Here is a 20687-nt window from a genome sequence, read left to right as displayed (position 1 = left end):
CATGGGCTTAAAGTGAAGCATGGGAAAAATCCTGGCCGCATTGAAATCAGTGGAAGATTTTCCACTGACATCAGCAGGGCCAAGATTTTGCTTCATGTGCTTAAGTGCTTTGCTGAATGGAGGTGAAGGAGTACCAGATATAACTCCAGTTGAAGCCCATCAGTGCTAGACCAGAACTGATCTTCAACAATAACATGGGATGCTTTGTCCCCAACAGGCTGAGTATTCTAGGACTATGGCTGCACTATGAGCTAGGGGTGTGATTCCCAGCTGGAGTAGATGTTCTTGTGCTATCTCAGATGAGAGCTAACCCAAGTATGTCTATGGGAGGTGGGATCACACTCCCAACTTATAGGGTAGATGTAGCCCAGGGGTAGGCAACCTATGGCACGGGTGCCAAAGGCGGCACGTGAGCTGATTTTCAGTGACACTTACACTGCCCGGGTCCTGGCCACCAGTCCGGGGGGCTCTGCATTTTAATTTAATTTTAAATGAAGCTTCTTACACATTTTAAAAACCTTATTTACTTTACATACAAAAATAGTTTAGTTATATATTAAAGGCTTATAGAAAGAGACCTTCTAAAAATGTTAAAATGACTGGCATGCGAAACCTTAAATTAGAGTGAATAAATGAAGACTCAGCACACCACTTCTGAAAGGTTGCCCATCCCTGAGGTACCCTATCTCGCCAATGTTTCAAGCCCCTGCAGGTTTGGGACTGAACTTGGATCCTTCATAGACTATTTTCTACTTGGTCACCATATTGATCTAAATATTCCTCCTCTTTTGCTTTCATTTTTGAACCTGTTGCATCATATTATTAATATTAGGCTTCCTTTGTCCTCAGTAACTTCCCCAAACCTTGATTCCTATTGAGAGCTAAGCCAATAGAGTAACTTGAAATGTGTGTTTGTTTAGTTTTTTTGAGGGGGGGGATCATACCCTACACAATGTTTCCCTAATATATTGCAAGTTTGTGTACCTCTAAGAGGTTATGCTCGATATTTATCATGAAAGAGCACATGTATAATAAAGGCACTGTACTGAAATGTAAGAGAAGCAGCTACCTTGGTGGTGATTTATGTTCTACTGGATAGGGAACTCCTTCTCAGTTATATAAGACACCCTTTATATATGCATCAGGAGTATCAAGAACAGTGCCAGCAAGAAAACTTCACTGAAGTAACATTTTAAGTGCTTGAGGCACTGTATGTAAAAGGAGATTTGACTTTATGGTTGAAGGCAAACTCAGCTGCAAAAGGAGAAGTCAGCTACATGATGAACAACAAGAGTGCGGGTACCCTCAGTTCTTCCTCCTTTTTCTATCATTAGCATATCGTGCTGTGTATAATTTTACCAGTTGTATTCAAGATGACTCCTGTTAATCCCTGAGATGCTGCTGTAAAGGGAGCTTGATTGTGGTAAATCACTTAATTCCCTAAGGAAACCATAGTGTTGCCATCAGTTGTCAGGAAGAATATTGTTTATTGACTTCTGGGAAGCACTGACAATGTTTTAAAACACTAAAAGCGTGGTTGCAATAATTTAGTTCATTTGCAAAAGGCATCACAGGCTGTTAAGCACAACACATAATCTTTGTGCATATAGAACTATAGTTACACAACATATATAATGAGGGTACAATTATTTCTGGGTGAAATCCTGGGGCAATGGAGCCAGGATTTCACCCTCAACAATGTCTACCACATAGTAGTTTATGTTAAACTGGGAAAACACTTAAAATGTATTTAATGAGCAGCTCAAGTAACAGAGCCAAATATACCCGGAAACACAGCACTGGAAAACTGTCTATAAAGAAATACACAATAAACCTGCACTTTGCAGTAGCACATCACCTGAAGCTATCCTGCAACAGACTGAAACTGAAATAAACTTAGTTTCAGATACACCTTATGTCTTTGAGTTGCATATCACAGAGAGTACATATCATGGGGGAGGCTATTGTTTACCTCAACTTGCTAACACCCCTTAAAACTACAACTGCTTTATCTTCACTAAGATTTTATCTCATGTTAGTTATCATGTGTTAGCTAGTACATGACGAAAACATATCTTTTTTTCTAGGGAAGACAACATGACAGAAATTCAGTAGGAGATCTGGGAATAGGACCCAGAAATCCCGACTCCCATCCCACTGATCGAACCACCCTGTTTATGGGCCATGCTAGGCAGTTGGTGGTTGTTAGGTTGTTGCTGAAACTTTAATTCACACAATTATTTGAACGCGTTCTGACTTGCCCCTAAATATTCTGTTTAGAGCCTCATCTAGCTTCAGAGTATTTAGCAGCTTGTCTGTTAAACTGTTCTAAGTGCAAAGGATACATTACCCTCTCATTGAGATAGTGATATTGGCTTACAATAAAGGCTGGGTTGATTTTTAAAGAGCTTAGTATTTGCTTTGAAGAACTTTTCACCACATATGCTCTGAATTCTTAGAGGATCTTCGGTTTCCTTCTTTTAGTCAGCCTCTAAATGGCTTTTTTCCGTTTGTGTTCAGGCTTCAGACTATGCACAGGACTAGAATAGCAGGAATATAACAGGTCAAGATTGATATGCATTAATAGAGCTCTGAAGGAAGGCCACTCATTCACCTCAGTGGGTGGAAAACTTGATGAGACCAGAGTGATTGGAACAGCCCCAGTAGAAAGGGAGAGGAAAGCACTCGCTGGGGGGGTGTCTTCCTCTCCAGAGGCCCCATCCACCCACTAGGGGAGCAAGAAAGCTGTTTGGTCCTTTGCCCTCCACTTACATTAATTTAAACCCAACCTGGGCCATGTGGAAGCTCATTTTGCTCTATTTCAGCAGCTCCCACCCCACCCCTGTAATGGTAGTTTTGGAGCTGTGTCTTACAAATGCTGTGGGTCTGACTAACCACCTCTTGGGCGTCAGGAAGGAATTTTTCTTCCTGTTGGGGCCAAAAGGATAGTGGTCTAGTGTTTTTTCATCTTCCTCACAGTATCTTGGAGGCACAGTAGGTTAATTAGGAATGAAAGATAGTATTTTGTGGTAGTACTTGCCAGGGATGTTAATTTATCACAGCTTGTGGCTGGTTTCCCGTGCGGTTAAAGGGCTAAAGGGAATGGTTTCCAGAAATAAGACCTGGAATTTTGCTGATGAGTGCTGTTCTCAGGGGATGGCGGGGAGACCTTGTGGCCTTCATGGGCTGAGTCCCCCCGCTTTAATAACCTCTGTTCCCTTTGTGGGCTGGGGGGTGATAGGACTCAGAAGCATGAGCTGAGTCCTAGGGGTAGCTGAATCCACCATAGGAGAGTCTAACCTGAGTTATGGGTTATGTGGTAGGAGTCCTGTAACCCCTGCTCCTTCCATGTTAAGTTTAATACTGTTGAGGCCTGGTGCTTAAAATCCATCCCAATCTCTCTCCATTCTCTGCCTTGTCCATGTTAAGCTTGCATGACAGTTGCTTGCAACTTTCCTCAGTGTTTCAGTCCCTCATAATTATAAACACTAAAATTATTCAAATCTACCAAAAATTTAAATCAGAAAATAAATTTCAATTGAAACAGTTAATCTGCTGTTCAAAGTGGTATATTTTCTTGACGCAGAGACCTATCACCATGTCTTTTGATAAAGACACTTCTTACTTTAATTTACGCATGTCTTTAGTTATTCGTTAATTCTATGAATCCTAATTTCCCCGGAGTGAGGGCTACAGAAATTGGCATCACAAGTAAGTAGACAAAGACAGTGATTGCCTGACTTTATTTTAAGTTACACAGATGCAGCCAGTCTGAATGAGAGCAGCAATTTGCCCTAAGTGATCTTTTTTTCTTTCTTGAAAGCTAAGATAGAATATTAGAGTAGGCAAAAGCAGTGGCAACTAAAGGGGGAATCAAGAACGGAGCTAAAGGAACTATAAGGCAGCAGTGGATGCAACATTCTGGGATTCATTTCCTGTTTTTATTTTTCCTTAGAAATACTGTTTTTTGTGAATATTTTACTAGGTTTTGACCTGTATTTACAGGAACACAGCCTGAAAGGTTAATTAGACCACAAAAGAAAATTGATAATTGATCATTCTGGTGCTATAGCTCAGATAGAATCCCCCAAAAAACCAACAACCCTCTCTAGGGAGTCATGGTAAACTGGTTACCAGCTATTTTCCTACAGCATTTGTAATTCAGGAAGATCTAGGATGTTCTCTGGTCATCCTTAGTCCACTAGCTTTGTCAACTGATGAGTAAACCACTGTAGCAGCTATGCCACTTTACACCGGGTGCGTATAGACCTCAGTGTGTTTAACTTTTATCACTGGATTTTCACAGAAAAAATCATTTTTGACCCCTCTAAAGGTGGGTTTTTTGGTTAAGGGAGAAATCTCGGACCCTTCCTATAATTTTTAATCTGTGTTCCCAGCCTTATGTCTCACTAGGAGTAAATCATGAGGGATAATTTTAGGACCATTTGTGACCAGGGCAGCATTACATATGCATATGTGGAGTAGTTTGCTTAAAATATGAGGATCATTGTGTATTCAAGAAAATAAACAGAATAAACTGGAAAGAATGAGAGCATCCATTAGACTCGCCCAGTAAGGAGGAGAGCAAGGCTAGCTCAGGATGATATTTCAATATATGTGAGGTTACAGCACATCTTTGCATTGATTACAGTGAACTAATTGTGCCTAAAAAGAGTGATCCTGGCAGACCAAGTACCAGTTCTGTCCAAGGCCTACAAGTCAGCTGAGAACTGATAAACTCACAGCTGGAAGCCAGGCCAATTCACTTATGTATTAGTATAGATCAAAGTGATTGTTAAATGTATAAGAATGTGTTTGGTGTTTAAAATTAATGAAAACTAATGGGATGCTGCATGCATTGTTTCCACTTACCTGTATCTCGTTATAATGTAATAGCAAATATTTACATTGTATTTACCCCTGTAACTAAATAACCCTTCAAACAAGATAGAAACCTTGTGTAATGCAAATGAAGAACTTTAACAGGGAAGTGCTAATTCTTGTGCATTTCAAAGCAAGTGTGATGAATGGATATAAGCGACTCTAAATGCATTCCTCTCTCTCCATCCTCAAAGAAAGAGCTCACATGGATAGTGACCCTGTCAGCTTATTTTTGGTGAGAAGAAGCTATAAGAACGAACACAAGAAAAAATTCTTCATCTCTGGACAGTTTGGATTCTAACAGGGCAGAATAACCAAACGAGAACACACAGATCCCCAAAGTTACTCTGGCTAACCCTGAGAGGCTTTGGGGAAACTGGCAGATTACTACACCTCTGCTACCATTTGGAATTATAGACAATGACTCATCTGTACATATATTTTTTTTAACCGTTTTAATCTCTCAATAGGTCTCATTCCTCCTTCTTACCCAATAAACCTTTAGTTAGTTTACTATAGAAGTGACTACCAGCATTGTTGTTGGTGTGAAATATAGGCTGCAAATTGACCTTGGTGAGTGACTGGGCTCTTGGGACTGGGTGTAACCTGAATCTGTTGTGATTTTTGGTGTAAGTGACCATTTATCACTAGGGTCCTACCAAATTCACGACCATGAAAAATGTGTCACGGACCATGAAATCTGGTTTCCCCCTGTGAAATTTGGTCTTTTGTGTGCTTTTTACCCTATACTATACGGATTTCACAGGGGAGACCAGAGTTTCTCAAATTGGGGGTCCTGCTCAAAATGGAATTGCAGGGGGATTGCAAGGTTATTTGTGGGGGGGGGGGTGTCACAGTATTGCCACCCTTACTTCTGTGCTGCTTGCATAGCTGGGTGGCTGGAGAGCGGCGTCTGTTGGCCAGGCACTCAGCTCTGAAAGCAGCGCCCCGCCAGCAGCAATGCAGAAGTAAGGGTGGCAATACCATACCATGCCACCCTTAGTTCTGTGCTGCCACCTTCAGAACTGAGCAGCTGGAGAGTGGCGGCTGCTGACTGAGGGTCCAGTTCTGCAGGAAGCAGCGCAGAAGTGAGAGTGTCATACCATACCATGCCATCCTTACTTCTGCGCTGCTGCTGGCGGTAGTTCTGCCTCCAGAGCTGGGCTCCCAGATAGCAGTCGCCATTCTCCAGCTGCCCAGCTATTAAAGCAATGCCACCACCAGCAGAAGTACAGAAGTAAGGGTAGCAATACCGCAACCCCTGCCCCTACAATAACCTTGTGACCTCCCCCCCACAACTCCTTTTTGGGTCCGGGCCTCTACAATTACAACACTCTCTGAAATTTCAGATTTAAATAGCTGAAATCATGAAACTGACAATTTTTAAAATCCTATGGCTGTGAAATTGGACCATGAATGGACCATGAATTTGATAGGGTCCTGTTTATCACACAGTCCAGCTTGCCAGGGTAGCAAGATAGACTGAAGAGTCTAAGGGGACTGTCTGTGACTCCTTGGTAAGACTGTTACAGTGATCCAGGAGTTCACATTTGTTACGGGTTTGGTGAAATGTAATTATAGAACATACCCCCAGTCTGGGGTGTCTGCCCTGTTTTTGACAGTTTGCCCTGAGGCAGGCAGTCACGGTCATGAGCCATTCCAGACAGCGTGACATCTGTTTTGTATGAATGATCGGACTTGTAGAAATAGCACTTCCTGGTGGATGCTTTTGCACAATGATTTGTTGATATGAGGTTTCAGCAAGGAAAACACCACTGGGTGGAGAAGGTTCAGAGAAGCACCACAAGAAGGATTAAAGGATTGGAAAATATGCCTTATCAAGGAGCTCAATGGGCTTATTTTCACATAGAGAAAGTTAAGGGGTGACATAGTCACAGTGTATAAGTACCTACGTGGGGAATAGACATTTGATGAGAGAGGGCTCTTTACTCTAGCAGACAAAGGTATGACAAGATCCAGTGGCTAGACAAACTCAGACTGGAAATAAGATGCAATTTTTTTCTCAGTAAGGATAATTAACCTTTGGAAGAACTTACCAAGGATTGTGGTGGCTTTTCTATCACTGGAACTTCTTAAATCAAGATTGGATTTTTTTCCCCCTAATATATATGCTAGTTCAAACAGAAGAATTCAGGAAGTCTTATTACCTGTGTTATATAGGAGGACAGAATAGATCATCACAATGGTTCCTTCTAGCCTTATGATCTATGAATCAGTATACATATGAAAACTTCACTTGATTTTTATACTAATGATCTATTCTTTCATCCCTTTGGAGATAATTTTCTCAACAGGACAGGTATATTCACTCACTCAAATGTGATTAAGGGTGGGATCCATGAAGGGACTTAAGTATTGCAAAGCTGAGTGGCAACTAACTCTTGGGCATCTAGAAAATCATAGGATTAACACTGTGATCCAAAAAGCCTGAGTTAGGGGCCTAGGCTCTCTATACAGTAAAAGGAGAGAGATAGGTGTCCTAGAATGCAGTCCACAAAAGCCAGCATGCCAGCTGCAGTGCTGCCTAACTAACCAATGGGAGGTGCCAACAAGAGGGTGTGTGCTGAGCCCTGCCCCTCTCACAGAGGTAGGCGCCTTTCTGCAGCTTGGATTTAGGCATCTACCTTGGCTTGTGGTTTGTAAATGGGAACCTGCCGCCTGGAGTCAGGTAGCTTAGGTGCCTACCTCATTCCACAGAAAATGGCTGGAGGAGGAGGTGGTGGTGGTCACCATTTTATACACGTTAGTGCAGTGGATAGAGAATTCATCTAGAATGTGGGAGATCCAGGTTTAATTCTCCTCTCACTCCCAGACGGGGGGAAAGGATTTGAACAGGTGTCTCCCACCTCTCAGCAGAATGCTCTAATCACCAAGCTATAGGATACTCACTCAGTCTCTCCTGTTGAAGCTGTTCCATTATGAATAAATAATGAGAGTGACTGGAGTAAGGGGACTGGACCTGGTCTCCCACTTCCCAGGTGGGTGCCTGAACCACTGAACTAGTGTCATTCCTTCTCTTTCCCAACCTGGCCCAAGGACTGTTCCACTGTGGATAAATATGTGAGGTTTGTGGATCACAATGGTGCTATGTACAGAGACTCAGGTGCTTATGTCAGAACTTTAGGCACCTCAGGTGCTTCATGAATTGCACCCGAAGTGACAAGGGACACTGAAATAAACAGTGTGCCTAATACAAGTAACCAAGCAACTGATAAGGGAAACCACAGAACCCAAGGTCTTCTATAAAAATCAGAAAGATGCATCTGGTAAATTGTTGAGTATCTGTTACATTTCAAACTTCTTATTGTTTTAGGGAGAATTAACATTTTAAAAAATACAGTTCAAATAATATTAAACTTTAAATTCAAGCTATTTGGGTGAAATCCTGAGCGATTTACTCAGATTTTACCCAAGCCCTTTAACTCTCAGTTGATCTCCCGTTGAAATCACCTGGGCTCCAGCCAGGCTTGGATGGCCTTTTGGAGAGTAGCAGCCAGGAGTTGGTTAGCCACTTAAAATTCATTTCCAGCTACCAATTTCTGCCAGTAAATTTATTAAAACTTAACCAAGGTTGGACTTACTAGATCCCAGTTCAAGAATAGTCTAGTGAAGTAGTGCTCTCAAATGAACCTGCATAACTGTGTTGTTCCAGGTTTATGCCAGTTTAATGTCATTGATTTCAGTAAAGCAAAAACAGTGTAAAACTGCAGTAAAGCTATGGTGAATCATGCCCATTGTCTCACTTTCTTCTGTTGTTGTAAAACAAGCAGAATAGAAATCATGCACCATTGTTGGTGAATATAATGGTCATTCATTAAAAATGCACAGCCATATACCAGCCTCCAATGAGATTTCGTCTGGGAAAGCTGCCATAAGCATTAGGAATAGCTTTCAGCCTAAACATTGGTGTATTCTGTTTTAAACTTTCAGTGGGGAGCCAGTAATTCATCTTTCAGATAATCATCCTGTGTTAAATTGGACATCTTACATGTAACGTTTTGCTGCATGACAAACCAGCTCCAATGAATTATTTACAAAGATTGGCAACCATCTTCAGCCAGCAAAGTCTTTATCAGCTCAAATGGCTTTTCAAGGTTTATTATTAACATGGGGATAAATCTTGATCCCATTGAAATCAATGGAATTTCACCACTGACTTTAGTGGGATAAAGATTGACTTGGCCTTTCAGGATGAAGTTCTCTCCTGGATAGAAATTCTGCATCATTCTCAGGTGGGTGTGTATAAGAAGCACATGCTTCGCTAAGCTCAGCTGCCCAGCTATTGCCAATAAAGATTAAACTAAACCTTGTCAGATTAATCCAAACACAAGGTAGGAGTGGAAATCTGCTAGGTTCCTGTGGATCTCAGCAGCAAATTATCCCAACTCTAATCTCTTGTAAAATAACTCTCATTTTCTCCTGATTAGCCACCCTGCTAAGGCACAGAATTCTTTCCAAGATCTGCTGCTCTTCCTCTTAGCTATGTCCACTTTCTGCTCTCTGCACTCACACATGCTGTGTACACATGCTGTGTACACATATATATATACTGTATACATATATATGTATACATATACGTATACATATATACACATATATATGCTGTGTACATATACATATACTTGCTATTTAACTTGACGCCAGCAACTTTGACGCAAGAAGAACTCTTTAATAGGTAGATTGCTGTCTCCATAGTCAGATGAATTGGAATTCAGTGGGCTTGCAAGGATATAACTGAAGCTAGAACTTGGCCCCTAGTGGATACTCAGAGAATAGGTAGACGTCAGCAAAAAAAAAAGGAGTACTTGTGGCACCTTAGAGACTAACCAATTTATTTGAGCATGAGCTTTCGTGAGCTACAGCTCACTTCATCGGATGCTGTAGCTCACGAAAGCTCATGCTCAAATAAATTGGTTAGTCTCTAAGGTGCCACAAGTACTCCTTTTCTTTTTGCGAATACAGACTAACACGGCTGCTACTCTGAAACCTGTCAGCAAAAAGAGCATTTGTTACCATTTTAATAATTAATATATAGAACAGCCCAGGACTCTGGCTATGAACTCTCACTCCAAGGGCTTATGCTAAGTGGGGAGAGAGTCCTTGCATCCCAAGGAAGTGTGGAAGGACGTGAGCTGGTCCAACTCATTTACATGCTAAAGCTTTAACCCGCTCCTTTTATTCTGGATCTTCTTTGTGCAAGAGGAATTTGAAAAGTTAGACTGACTAATAATAGAGTAGGCTGCCCCTGTGTTTTAATGGTAATATGATATTCTGAATGTTCATGATGGCCTCCGCGTCACATTCTATCTTGAAAGAAGGTGAAACTTGGGGGATCGAAGAAGAAAGAATCACCAGGAACAAACTTGCCTGAGATTTGGAATACAGGGTGGGAAAGTGCTAGTGCACCAGGTTTTCTTCATGGTTTAATAGTCATCACCCACAAGGAAAAGAATTGTAAACAGTTTTTCGAGGAACCTGAGCAGTGCCCTTCTCCACCTCCCAGCCATTCATAGCCTTTGTTCATTTTAAGGTTCTTTTAGAAAAAGGGCCAGCGCTCCCAAACATTCAGTGACTAGCTTTCTCCCTAGTGAAGAACTAAGGAGAGATCCGTATTATGTTTTATGAAAATTATATGTACTTCAGTTTACCTGTTTGATACTGTTCTGTCTGACTAGGTGGAGTTAAATGAAAAGGAGCTGTTAGGAAGAACAAGCAAAGGGAACAATGGCCAGCAATAAGACACCTCTGGGAAAACAACTTGATGGCAGTTAATTGGGAAGATACTATGTCCAAAGCACCAGGCGAAATTAAATAGATGGTTTGTCAAGGCTTAGATCAAAAGAATAGTGGACAGTTAAAGCCTCTCGCTGTAGAGTGGGAGGGGTGTTCACAGAGAGCAGACAGGCTGAGACACAGGCTCACAGGATGAATCTGGATATGTCTACGCTGCAATTAAAATCCTTTGGCTGGCCCAAGCCAGCTGACTCAGGCTGGGCGGGGTGGGGGGGGTACTCAGGCTAAGGGGCTGTTTAATTGCACTGTTGATGCTTGGTCTGAGGGTCCTAGAGCCCAGCTCCAGCCTGAGCCCAAAAGTCTACACTGCAACCAAATAGCCCCTGAGTCTGAGCCCAGGTCAGCTAACGGGCCAGTTGTGGGTTTTTCATTGCAGAGTGGACATACCCTCTGAGGCAGCTAAGTTTGCCCAACCTTTGAGGGAAATGATAAGCATTAGGTATGACTCAGGCTGTTCTCTGATTGTTGTGTACCTTTAGGTGAACAAACAATATGTTTGTTTTGAAGAAGCTGTGTTGAGTCACTTTAGTCAGTCCCTGGTCACAGGCTCCCAGAGGGAAGTTTCTTGCAGGTGCCAAATACAGTTGGGCCTGTTGTGTTTACATGATTGCAAACAGCAGGCTTGCAACCCCAAGTTCCAGTTTGAGAATGGGTGAACCGCGGGGTTCCACCTAGGTGAAGGAAACAAAGCGGGTAGCCTGAGAATGCACTCAAAAGGGACTGCAAAGGGGTCTCAGGCCCTGCTCGCCCTCAGACCATGACACCCCTCCCCACGCACACTTCCTTTGGTTATTCCTGTGCAAATAGTAAAGATTTTCCAAAGTAGATTTAACTGACAGTAGTCCTGGATTCTCGCAATTCCACCTGCAGGGTGTGTGTAATGGAACTGCTTTGTTTTCCTGAACAAAAGACACTCCCTCACTGTAGTACAAATGGAATTTGAAGAGCTCATAGCTGTACTCATATTTCATTCAATATGATTAGTATTTTAAGAGAAACAGCAGTGCTGTGTGTTAGAGCAATGAAAATCTCTTAAGCATATTCAGTTACAATCTTATGGAATATGGAGTTGTTTTTTGTCATCTGCTTGTGTGCCAACATCAGACTAAGACACATGCCCTCGGAAATTCAGTGGCACTTTGGTGCCCATTCATTTCTGTGGTGGTAATGTGAGAATTTTATTATTGCTTTTCACTAATGCTCTGATATGATGAGTAAAGACATTCTGTGCTAGATCCTCAGTTGGTGTAATTCAGAGTACAGTAACTCCAGTGAGTTCAGTGGCGCTCTCCCAATTTATACCAGCTGAGAATCTGGCCCCTTATCCTTATTGTGCTTATACAACATTGCCTACTGCGACATTTGCCATGACATAGGAAATGCCAGGACATTTAATTTCCTATGATTCCTAACTATGGGTCAAATTTTTAAAAGTGCCTAAGTCCAACTTTCAATCGGCATTTAATTTGCTAACTGCATGTGTCACTTTTGACAATGGGACCTAGGTTCCTAAATCACTTAGATGCTTTTGAAAATTCTACAGTCTGTCTTTAGGTTACAAGCTGAAAATGTAGCGTGGTAATATCATAGAAACATATGTGCCAGTAAATTGTGTTTCTACTGAATGATCTGCAGTGCTTTCAAAAAAGCAGCTCAGTAGTCTGTCTTGTGCCGATGTGGAATGCATTGTAGCTGTCATGCTTATTGATGCTTGTGAAAAGCATCCACTTGAAGAAGAGAAGCGATCCAGTATCATAAGTGTTGCTATGAACATTCGTTTGTTTTTTTATATTTTGTGAGAAAATAGGAACACTGTTTTAACCTGTAAGATTTCGTTTTGTCTGCAGTTTAATTTCAAACAAGCAGTAAAGCAATAACAAAATAAAAATGTAACAAGCAAAAAAGCAAAATATAAATTAGTTGAGACCGTTGTGGTAATTCAGTTCAGTCCTCTCTTAAAGCCTAATCTAAAATTATCAGGTTTTATTCCCCATCTCTTTTAAAGAGTCCTCATAACCAATATTTTTGAATAAGCAAAAAACCAGGCAGACAGACTTAAATGAATGGCTTTTATGTTTATTACCCCTTTAAAGTGGGTAATAATAGCAATTAAACGCTATCTTCTTTCTATCTGAGAATGTTTATGGAAGTGCAACCAGGATTTAGCTATTAGCAGTTTTAAATCCCAGAATGTTAGATAAGTGGAAGGAATTTGTCAGCAGTGCCAATATTTACCTTATCTGTCTATTTAATCTAGCCAGCTGAGTGTCTGTCATCTTTCTGGGGTACCCATCACTGTGGAATATAGGTGCATGTATTGTTTTCATACATAGGTATTAAGAAAAACATCTTGCCCAAGGACAACATAAACCCATAGTTTCTGTATCTTTCCATTGATAACAAATGCTATACAGGCTGTAAGCAGTTGTTGGTTCACCATTGGAGAAGTTACACTGGAATCAGATTGTCAGGTGGTGCTTGATGTGTTCAATACTCAAACAAAAAGAAACTGTCATGTAGGCAGCTAGCAGATCAGCATCAGAAAAGACCAAATATGACTGGAATCTCTGCTGCATATCAGTCTGCATATCTTGGGTCTTACCCTGAGTGATTTTAAGAAGCTGAAAGGTGCATCTGCTACAGCTGGTCTGGAACTTTCTGACAATTTTTTTTTCTTTTTTGGTCAAAAAATGCTGCTAAGCTGTGGAAACAGTAACTTTTTGCAGAAATGAATTGGTTTCCATTAAAATGTCATCAAGAAGTTTCTCAGGTCCAGGATAGAATAGTTCAGTGATTAGGGTACTCATCTGGGATGTGGGAGATCCAGGCTCAGGTTCCTTCTCTGCCTAATTTTGGACCTGAACCTTGGTCTCCCACAGCCCAGGTGAGTATGCTAACTACTCGCCTAATCATTATTCTGTGATGGTCTCTTTCTTTCTTGAAACCTCAACATTTTTTATAAAATGGAATTCTTGTTTTTTGTCCAACCCAAGTCCCACTATAGCTCAGATCGCAAAGTTTAACCATTCTTATGTGCCCATTTGTTAAACTGGTCTACACCGGATTGAAAAGTGGAATGATATCAGCATATGGGGGGAGCTCTCTGAGGCTGCGTGTCAACACCCTGTTAGCTCATCTTTATTAAAGATACATACATATACTTCTTGTCCATGTGTCTAGGGACAAAGACTGTAGGGCATACATACAAGATGGGGGTCACAGTGGATTTGGGGGTCACAGCAGGTAATCAACTGAGCAAGAGCTCCCTGTGTGATGCTGTGAGGCTAATGCTATCAAATACAGAGGTTATTTTTACCTCTGCATTTCGTACTGGTGCAACCACTGCTGGAATACAGTGTCCAGTTCTGTGTCCACAGTTCAAGAAGGATGCTGATAAATTGGAGAAGGTTCAACAAAGAACCATGAAAATAATTAAAAGACTGGAACACATGCCTTATAGTGATAGACTCAAAAGAGTCTCAGTCTATTTAGCTTAACCAAGAGAAGTTTAAGGGGTAACTTGATCATAGTCTATAAATACCTACACCGGGAACAGATATTTGATAACAGGCTCTTTGATCTAGCAGAGAAAGGTGTAAGAAGATTGAATGGCTGGAAGCTGAACTAGCCAATTCAGCCTGGAAATAAAGTGTAAATTTTTAACAGTGAGGTTAATTAATATTGGATCAATTTACCAAGTGCTGTGGTAGAGTCTTCCTCATTGACAATTTTTAAATCAAGATATGCTGTAGCTCAAAGGGAATTACTTTGAGGAAGCTCTATGGCATCCGATGAAGTGAGCTGTAGCTCACGAAAGCTTATGCTCAGATAAATTTGTTAGTCTCTAAGGTGCCACAAGTACTCCTTTTCTTTTTGCGAATACAGACTAACACGGCTGCTACTCTGAAATCTATGGCCTGTGTTATACAGGAGGTCAGATTAGTGATCACAGTGGTCCCTCTGGCCTTGGAATCTGTATCTGTGGAGCTTTACCAGTTCCAGGTTCAATTACTGAGTACTCTACAACCATTCTACTCCTATCCAGAGACATACAAAGCCTAATTTATTATTGGTATAATTTCCAAATGGTCTTTGCAGTTACACTGTGAATTTGTCCCTCTTCAGCAAGTAGTGAGAAGGTGTGATTGTTGTGAGCCTTCGAGCTGTTCTAAGTAATGCTTGGGAGACCTGATCAATAAAGAGGGCTTTGGAATGAGGGTGCACACACAACGGTTTAAAGTTCCCTTTGCGTGCACACATCACTTTAGCTGTGCAGTGCAGCCCTCAGCTATATCCAAGGATCTAGGCCTATGTGTTTAAGTGACTTATTGCAGCTTTTTAAAAAAATTGCTTATCCATATTTTTTCTCTTTTGTCTTGTTGACATTGGTGACAACATACTGAATAATGATATTAACAAATAGCTTCCTATCAGTAGCAATCACAAACCAGGACTGAAGCTTTCCTCCCTTCCGCCTGTAATGAGTTTGGAGAATAGGCATTAGGGCCATAAAGAAATACTGGACCATAAAATGCTATATGGCCTAACCATCCTTTTTAAAGATTATCTCAGTCCTGCCTCCCTGCTTTATCAATGAATCCTTCAATCCTCTCCGTAAAAGTGCCTGGCTACTTCTTAAACTCCTGATCTGTCTGGGAAGCTTATTTTTATTGCTCTTCTAATGCATCAGTTCTAATTATAGCAATCTTCATTTTGCCCAATCTTAATTTCCTAATTTATGGATCTTTCTCTTTTTTGTGAACCCTTCAGCAGTATTTATAGTTTGTCATTCAGTTTCAGTCACCCTGTTCAGACATTTGAATGAATCTGCTAAATCATTTCACTCTTCTCTTCTCCTGTGAAAATGAGACTGACCTTTTCAATCTTTCTCTATAGCAAAGATTCTTAACACCTGGAATCATACTGGTTCTGTCAGCAAAGGTTTCTCTCCATTATCCTTGATATGGAAAAAAAAGGAACCAAAAGTAAACAGAGGGCCAAATCCTTGGTTGATGTAAATCAACATAACTTCATTGACATCAATGGAACTATGCTGATTTGCATCAACTGAGGATCTGACTCAGAAAAGCTAGGTGAGGGCAAAGAGTATGCCTTGCACACACACAAGACTCAAGGTCTGTATTTTATCTTTTTGTTGATTCATCCCAATATCCTGCCTGCCTTCTATACACTGGTATAATGTATTCAAAGAACTTTCTACAATAAGCCCCCAAATCCCTTCCTACGTCTGTATGGTTCATGGCTGTTCTGTTTAATTTGTACTCTGTTCTTTTTGTAATTAATATTTGATTTTTACAACAAAGTACACACTGTACATACAAAACAAGCTATCAATTATATATAACATCATTAATAAATAGATACCAGGATATAGTACCATCGAGCCCTGGGAACAGGCACGTTTTCCAACCATACAGTACATAAAGTCCAGCTCCCGCCTTTTCTGGGATTTAGCTTTACTAATTAACAACAGTAAGACAACACAAATGTCAGTTTAGCTCTTCTGCCCAGGCATGGCTACTCAGAGAGCCTCTCCCCTACAGACTTTTTCTTGCCATTATACTTCTCAGTTTTAACACTTTCCCCACTATGTAAAGAATTAGTAGAGCCAAAGGTAAGAGCAATTTTATCCTTTTCCATAATGCTGTCAAGGGAAAGGTCCAGTCTCCTTAAAATTAATTCTGAATTGAAGCTTTCACAGGACAATCCCAAATTGTGGATTTATATTGCCTTGCCAACATTTTATATAACTTTATACCTTTGAGAGGGAACACCATAGAACCTCTGCCATCCATTTTTCACTTCCCCTCCTTCCTCTGGGGAAACAAACGAAACAAACACACCACTCTCATTTTTAGTGGACAAAAAGGGCAAAATAAATAGGCTAGATAATAAATAGTCTCTTGACTGTTTGGACAGCAGAAAAATCATTAGGGTCTGTGAGATCAGTGCTCTGCTGTGAATCCAGAGCAAAGGATTCAGCCCTGTATGTATATATTCAATAAAGTGAGTCCAGGTGTCCTGAAATATGCATAACTCAGTCTTTCACAGGCTGCTGAATGAGTTAACTGATATCCATTGAACATGTACATTGCATTTTGGGGAGCTGCCCCAAATGTACTGATTTTCATTTATCTGCACTAAGCTTCATTTTTTATTTACTGTCTTTGTCATATAAAAGATCCAGATCCCTCTGAACTCAATTGTATTATTCCTCCCCTGTTCCCCTCCCTCCCCCATCTCCCAAATGTGCATCTTGGTATTATCCTCAGATTAGATATTCTAATAAAAAATGATGGCAGTTCCCAAACTGACCCCACTTCCTGCTGGAAAATTTACCACTTATAGCAACTTGCTGTTTCTGAGCCCAAATCTGAACCACCAGAGAAGCTAGAAAAAATGTCATCAGCAAATGCTTTATAATACTCACATAACCCCCAATTCGCCAGGTACCTGACAATTATAGATAGTTTAAAACTACCTTTACATGTATTACGCTACTTCCTACATACAGAATGATTTACAAGCCAACAGGGGACAAGGTGATAGGTCAGTTCTAGTCAATATATTAACTTTTGCCTTTATTAGCTTTGACAGAAATAGCTCCTCCGTCTTCAGGCAATGAGTCTTGTTTTGTGCTTTCTCTTGCAGAATGTTTATTACACAAGTAATCAGCAGATCCATGTGGGTGTTCTGAGTCCCACTATTGATGATGATGACAACAGATGCCTGGTGGACGTGAACAGCAGGCCCAGGCTCATTGAATGCAATTATGCCAAAGCAAAGAGGATGAAGCTTTACTGGCAATTTACTCAGGTAATTCTTCCTTAAAACACATTTCAGAAGGTTCAATGGGGATCAGCTTTGTTTCTGTACCTGAAACATGAATTCTCTGTTTTCCAGCAGAACTGAATTGGGTGCATGCTTGGTTTCTGTACAGCATGCTAGAGAGCCATACTTATATCTGATCCTGGGAGTTATAAGGCTCTTGGGTGATATTCTTCAAAGTTTATTAAACATAATTTACTGCACCGTGCAGCTCTCTCAAGCATGGGTGTGCTACCCACTCCTGTGAAACACTGGTAGCAATCCTCACCTGTCAAAAAAGTAATAGCAGAATGTCAAATTCCAGACATTGGTGGGGTGCCCTCCTTGAACAGCCTATCACATTTGGAGATTCCCCTTTCCAGAATCCACCACGAGAGGAGCTGTAGAATGTGGGCTGTGAAGCAGTGCTCTTCAGCAGCTCTCTCTGTGTGTCATTGTGCAGTGGAGATTTTGAGGCTCCCTTCTCATCAAGGATCTTCTGCAGAGAATTGCCCTCTGCAAAAACAGCTTGCTGAGGCTTTCCACAAGAATCAGTATTGGCCTTCAGAACCTAGGGTGAAATTTACCCCTGTGCAGGGAGGCCAGCTCAAGGCCTGTGCATCACTTAAGTCCTACCAAGGGCTTGTTTGGAGAACTTAAGTGGTGCATAGACCTGTGAGCTGGCCTTCTGCATCAGGGTGAATTTCACCCTAAGTGCATAACCTCAGCTGTGACTCGTGGTCTCTTCTAGTCCACTTCACGTGGATTTGCAGAGCACTTTTGCTGCCCGCTCATTAGTTTCATCTTACATTTAACCAGCTATTGAAACTTCAGTAATAACTGCAGTAGAAATGTCCTGCAATTAACTGGAGTGACTAATTAGTGCAATGCTCATTTGGACTTTATGGTCACTAACATATATTAATGAATTTTTTATTATAATTAATAGGAAGCCATGATCGTTTTTAAAGGATAGTACTCGAGTGGCAGTCCTCAAATGTCTAGGCTGGCAGGAAACTGGTATCATAGCCTTCACTTACAATGTCCTTACTGTTGTGGATTTAAGTTTGGCCTGTAACATAATATTTAACAATATTTTAATATGAATATAAGAACATAAGAGCTATCATACCGGGTCAGACCCTGGTCCATCTTGTCCAGTATCCTGTCCCCGCTAGTGACCAGTACCAAAGTGTATGGGGGAGTGTACAGAACAGGGAAAATATGGAATGATCCACCCCTGTCTTCTACTCCCAGCTTCTAGTAAGAGGTTTAAAGTCACCCCAAGCATGGAATTGTGTCTCTGACCCTCTTGGCTAACAGCCATTGAAGGATCTATCCTCCATGAACTTATCTGGTTCTTTTTGGAACCCAGTTGTACTTTTGGCCTTCACAACATCCCCTGGCAAGGAGTTCCAAAGTTTAGCTGTGTGTTGTGTGAAAAAGTACTTCTTGTTTGTTTTTAACTTGCTGCCTATTAATTGCTTCCTGGTAACCCCTGGGTTTTGTATTCTGTGAAAGGGTAAGATTTCTCTGTTCATTTTTTCTATGCCATTTGTGATTTTACAGACCTCTATTCTATCCCCCTGAGTTGTCTCTTTACTCAGCTGAGCAGTCCTAATATTTTTAATTTCTCCTAGTATGAAAGCCATTGATTAGCTTCTCTGAACTGCTTCCACTATATCTTTTTCTGAGATGGGGCAACCAGAATGGGACACAGTATTCACGGTGTGGGCATATTATGGATTTAAATAATGGCATTATGATATTTTCTGTCTTATTTTCTATCCCTTTCCTCATAGTTCCTAATATACTGTTAGCCTTTTTTGATCAGTGTTGTGCATTAAGCATAATTTTTCAGAGAACTATCCATGATGACTCCAAGATCTCTTTCTTGGGTGGTAATAACTAATTTAAAACCTAATGTATAGTTGGGATTATTTTTTTCAGTGTGCATTATTTTACATTTACCAATGCTGAATTTCATCTGCCATCTTGTTGTCTAGTCACCCAGTTCTATAAGATCTCTCTGTAACTCCTCATCTGCAAATTTTTCAGTTTACTAACGAATATTTTGAACAGCACAGATCCCAGTACAGATCCTTGGGGACTCCGCTGTTTATCTTTCTCCATTGTGAAAACTGACCATTTATTCCTACACTTTTTCTGTCTTTCAACCCGTTACTGATCCATGAGAGGATCTCCCCTCTTATCCCATGGCTACTCAGTTTCCTTAAGGGCCTTTGGTGATGTACCTTGTCAAAGGGTTTCTGAAAATCCAGGTATACTTTATCAACTGGATCACCCTTATCCACATGTTTTTGGACATCCTCAGAGAATTCTAATAGATTGGTGAGGCATGACTTACCTTTACAAAAGCCATGTTGACTCTTCCTCAAAAAACTGTATTTATCTGTGTCTGATCATTCTGTTCTTTACTATAGTCTTTAACAATTTGCTTTGTAATGAAGTTAGGCTCACTGGCCTGTAATTGTCAGGATCTTCTCTGGAGCCCTTTTTAAAAATCAGTGTTATATTAACTATCTTCCAGGCATCTTGTTCAGAGGTTGATTTTAGTTATAGGTTTTGTACTACAGTTAGTAGTTCTGAAATGTCATATTTGAATTCCTTTAGAACTCTTGGGTGAATACCACCTGGTCCTGGTGACTTATTACTTTTGTTATCAATTCGTTCTAAAACCTCTTCTATTGACACATCAGTTTGAGACAGTACTTCAAATTTATTGCCCAAATGAATAGCTGTGATGCAGGTATCTCCCTCACATTCTCTGCAGTGAATATGGTGCAAATAATTCATCTAGCTTCTCTGCAATGGCCATGTCTTCCTTGAATGCTCTTTTAACACCTTTGTTGTCTGGTGGACTCTCTGCCTGATTGGCAGACTTCCTGCTCAAGATGTACTTTAAAAAATGTTTTACTGTTAGTTTTTGCATCTTTATCAAGTTGCTTCTCAAATTGTTTGTTGGCCTGTCATATTATGCTTTTACATTTTACTTGCCAGAGTTTATGCTGCTTCATATTTTTCCTCAGTAGGATTTGACTTCCCTATTTTAAAGAATGCCTTTTTTGCCTCTGAAGCTCCCATTATGCTGTTGCAAAAAAAGCAAATGCCATTTTAGGGGTTGCATTAACCGAGGCATGGCA

The 20687-nt window shown here is 40.8% G+C and overlaps 1 protein-coding gene across 4 annotated transcripts in view; it reads left to right on the top strand.

Annotated features, from left to right (window-relative positions):
* GALNT18 (polypeptide N-acetylgalactosaminyltransferase 18) overlaps window positions 1-20687 on the top strand; it is a 382178-nt gene that overhangs the window by 331787 nt on the left and 29704 nt on the right. For all 4 annotated transcript variants that reach the window (XM_084630739.1, XM_084630740.1, XM_084630741.1 and 1 more), the window contains exon 10: window positions 17368-17532. In XM_084630739.1, the coding sequence (XP_084486865.1) occupies window positions 17368-17532 (165 nt within the window). The remainder of the gene's footprint in view (window positions 1-17367; window positions 17533-20687) is intronic.

The sequence above is a fragment of the Lepidochelys olivacea genome, assembly GCF_965140295.1.
Source record: "Lepidochelys olivacea isolate rLepOli2 genome assembly, chromosome: 6".
NCBI classification, from domain to species: Eukaryota; Metazoa; Chordata; order Testudines; family Cheloniidae; genus Lepidochelys; species Lepidochelys olivacea.
Note: the sequence above shows the minus strand (reverse complement) of the source record. Positions and strands in the feature narration are given on the sequence as shown.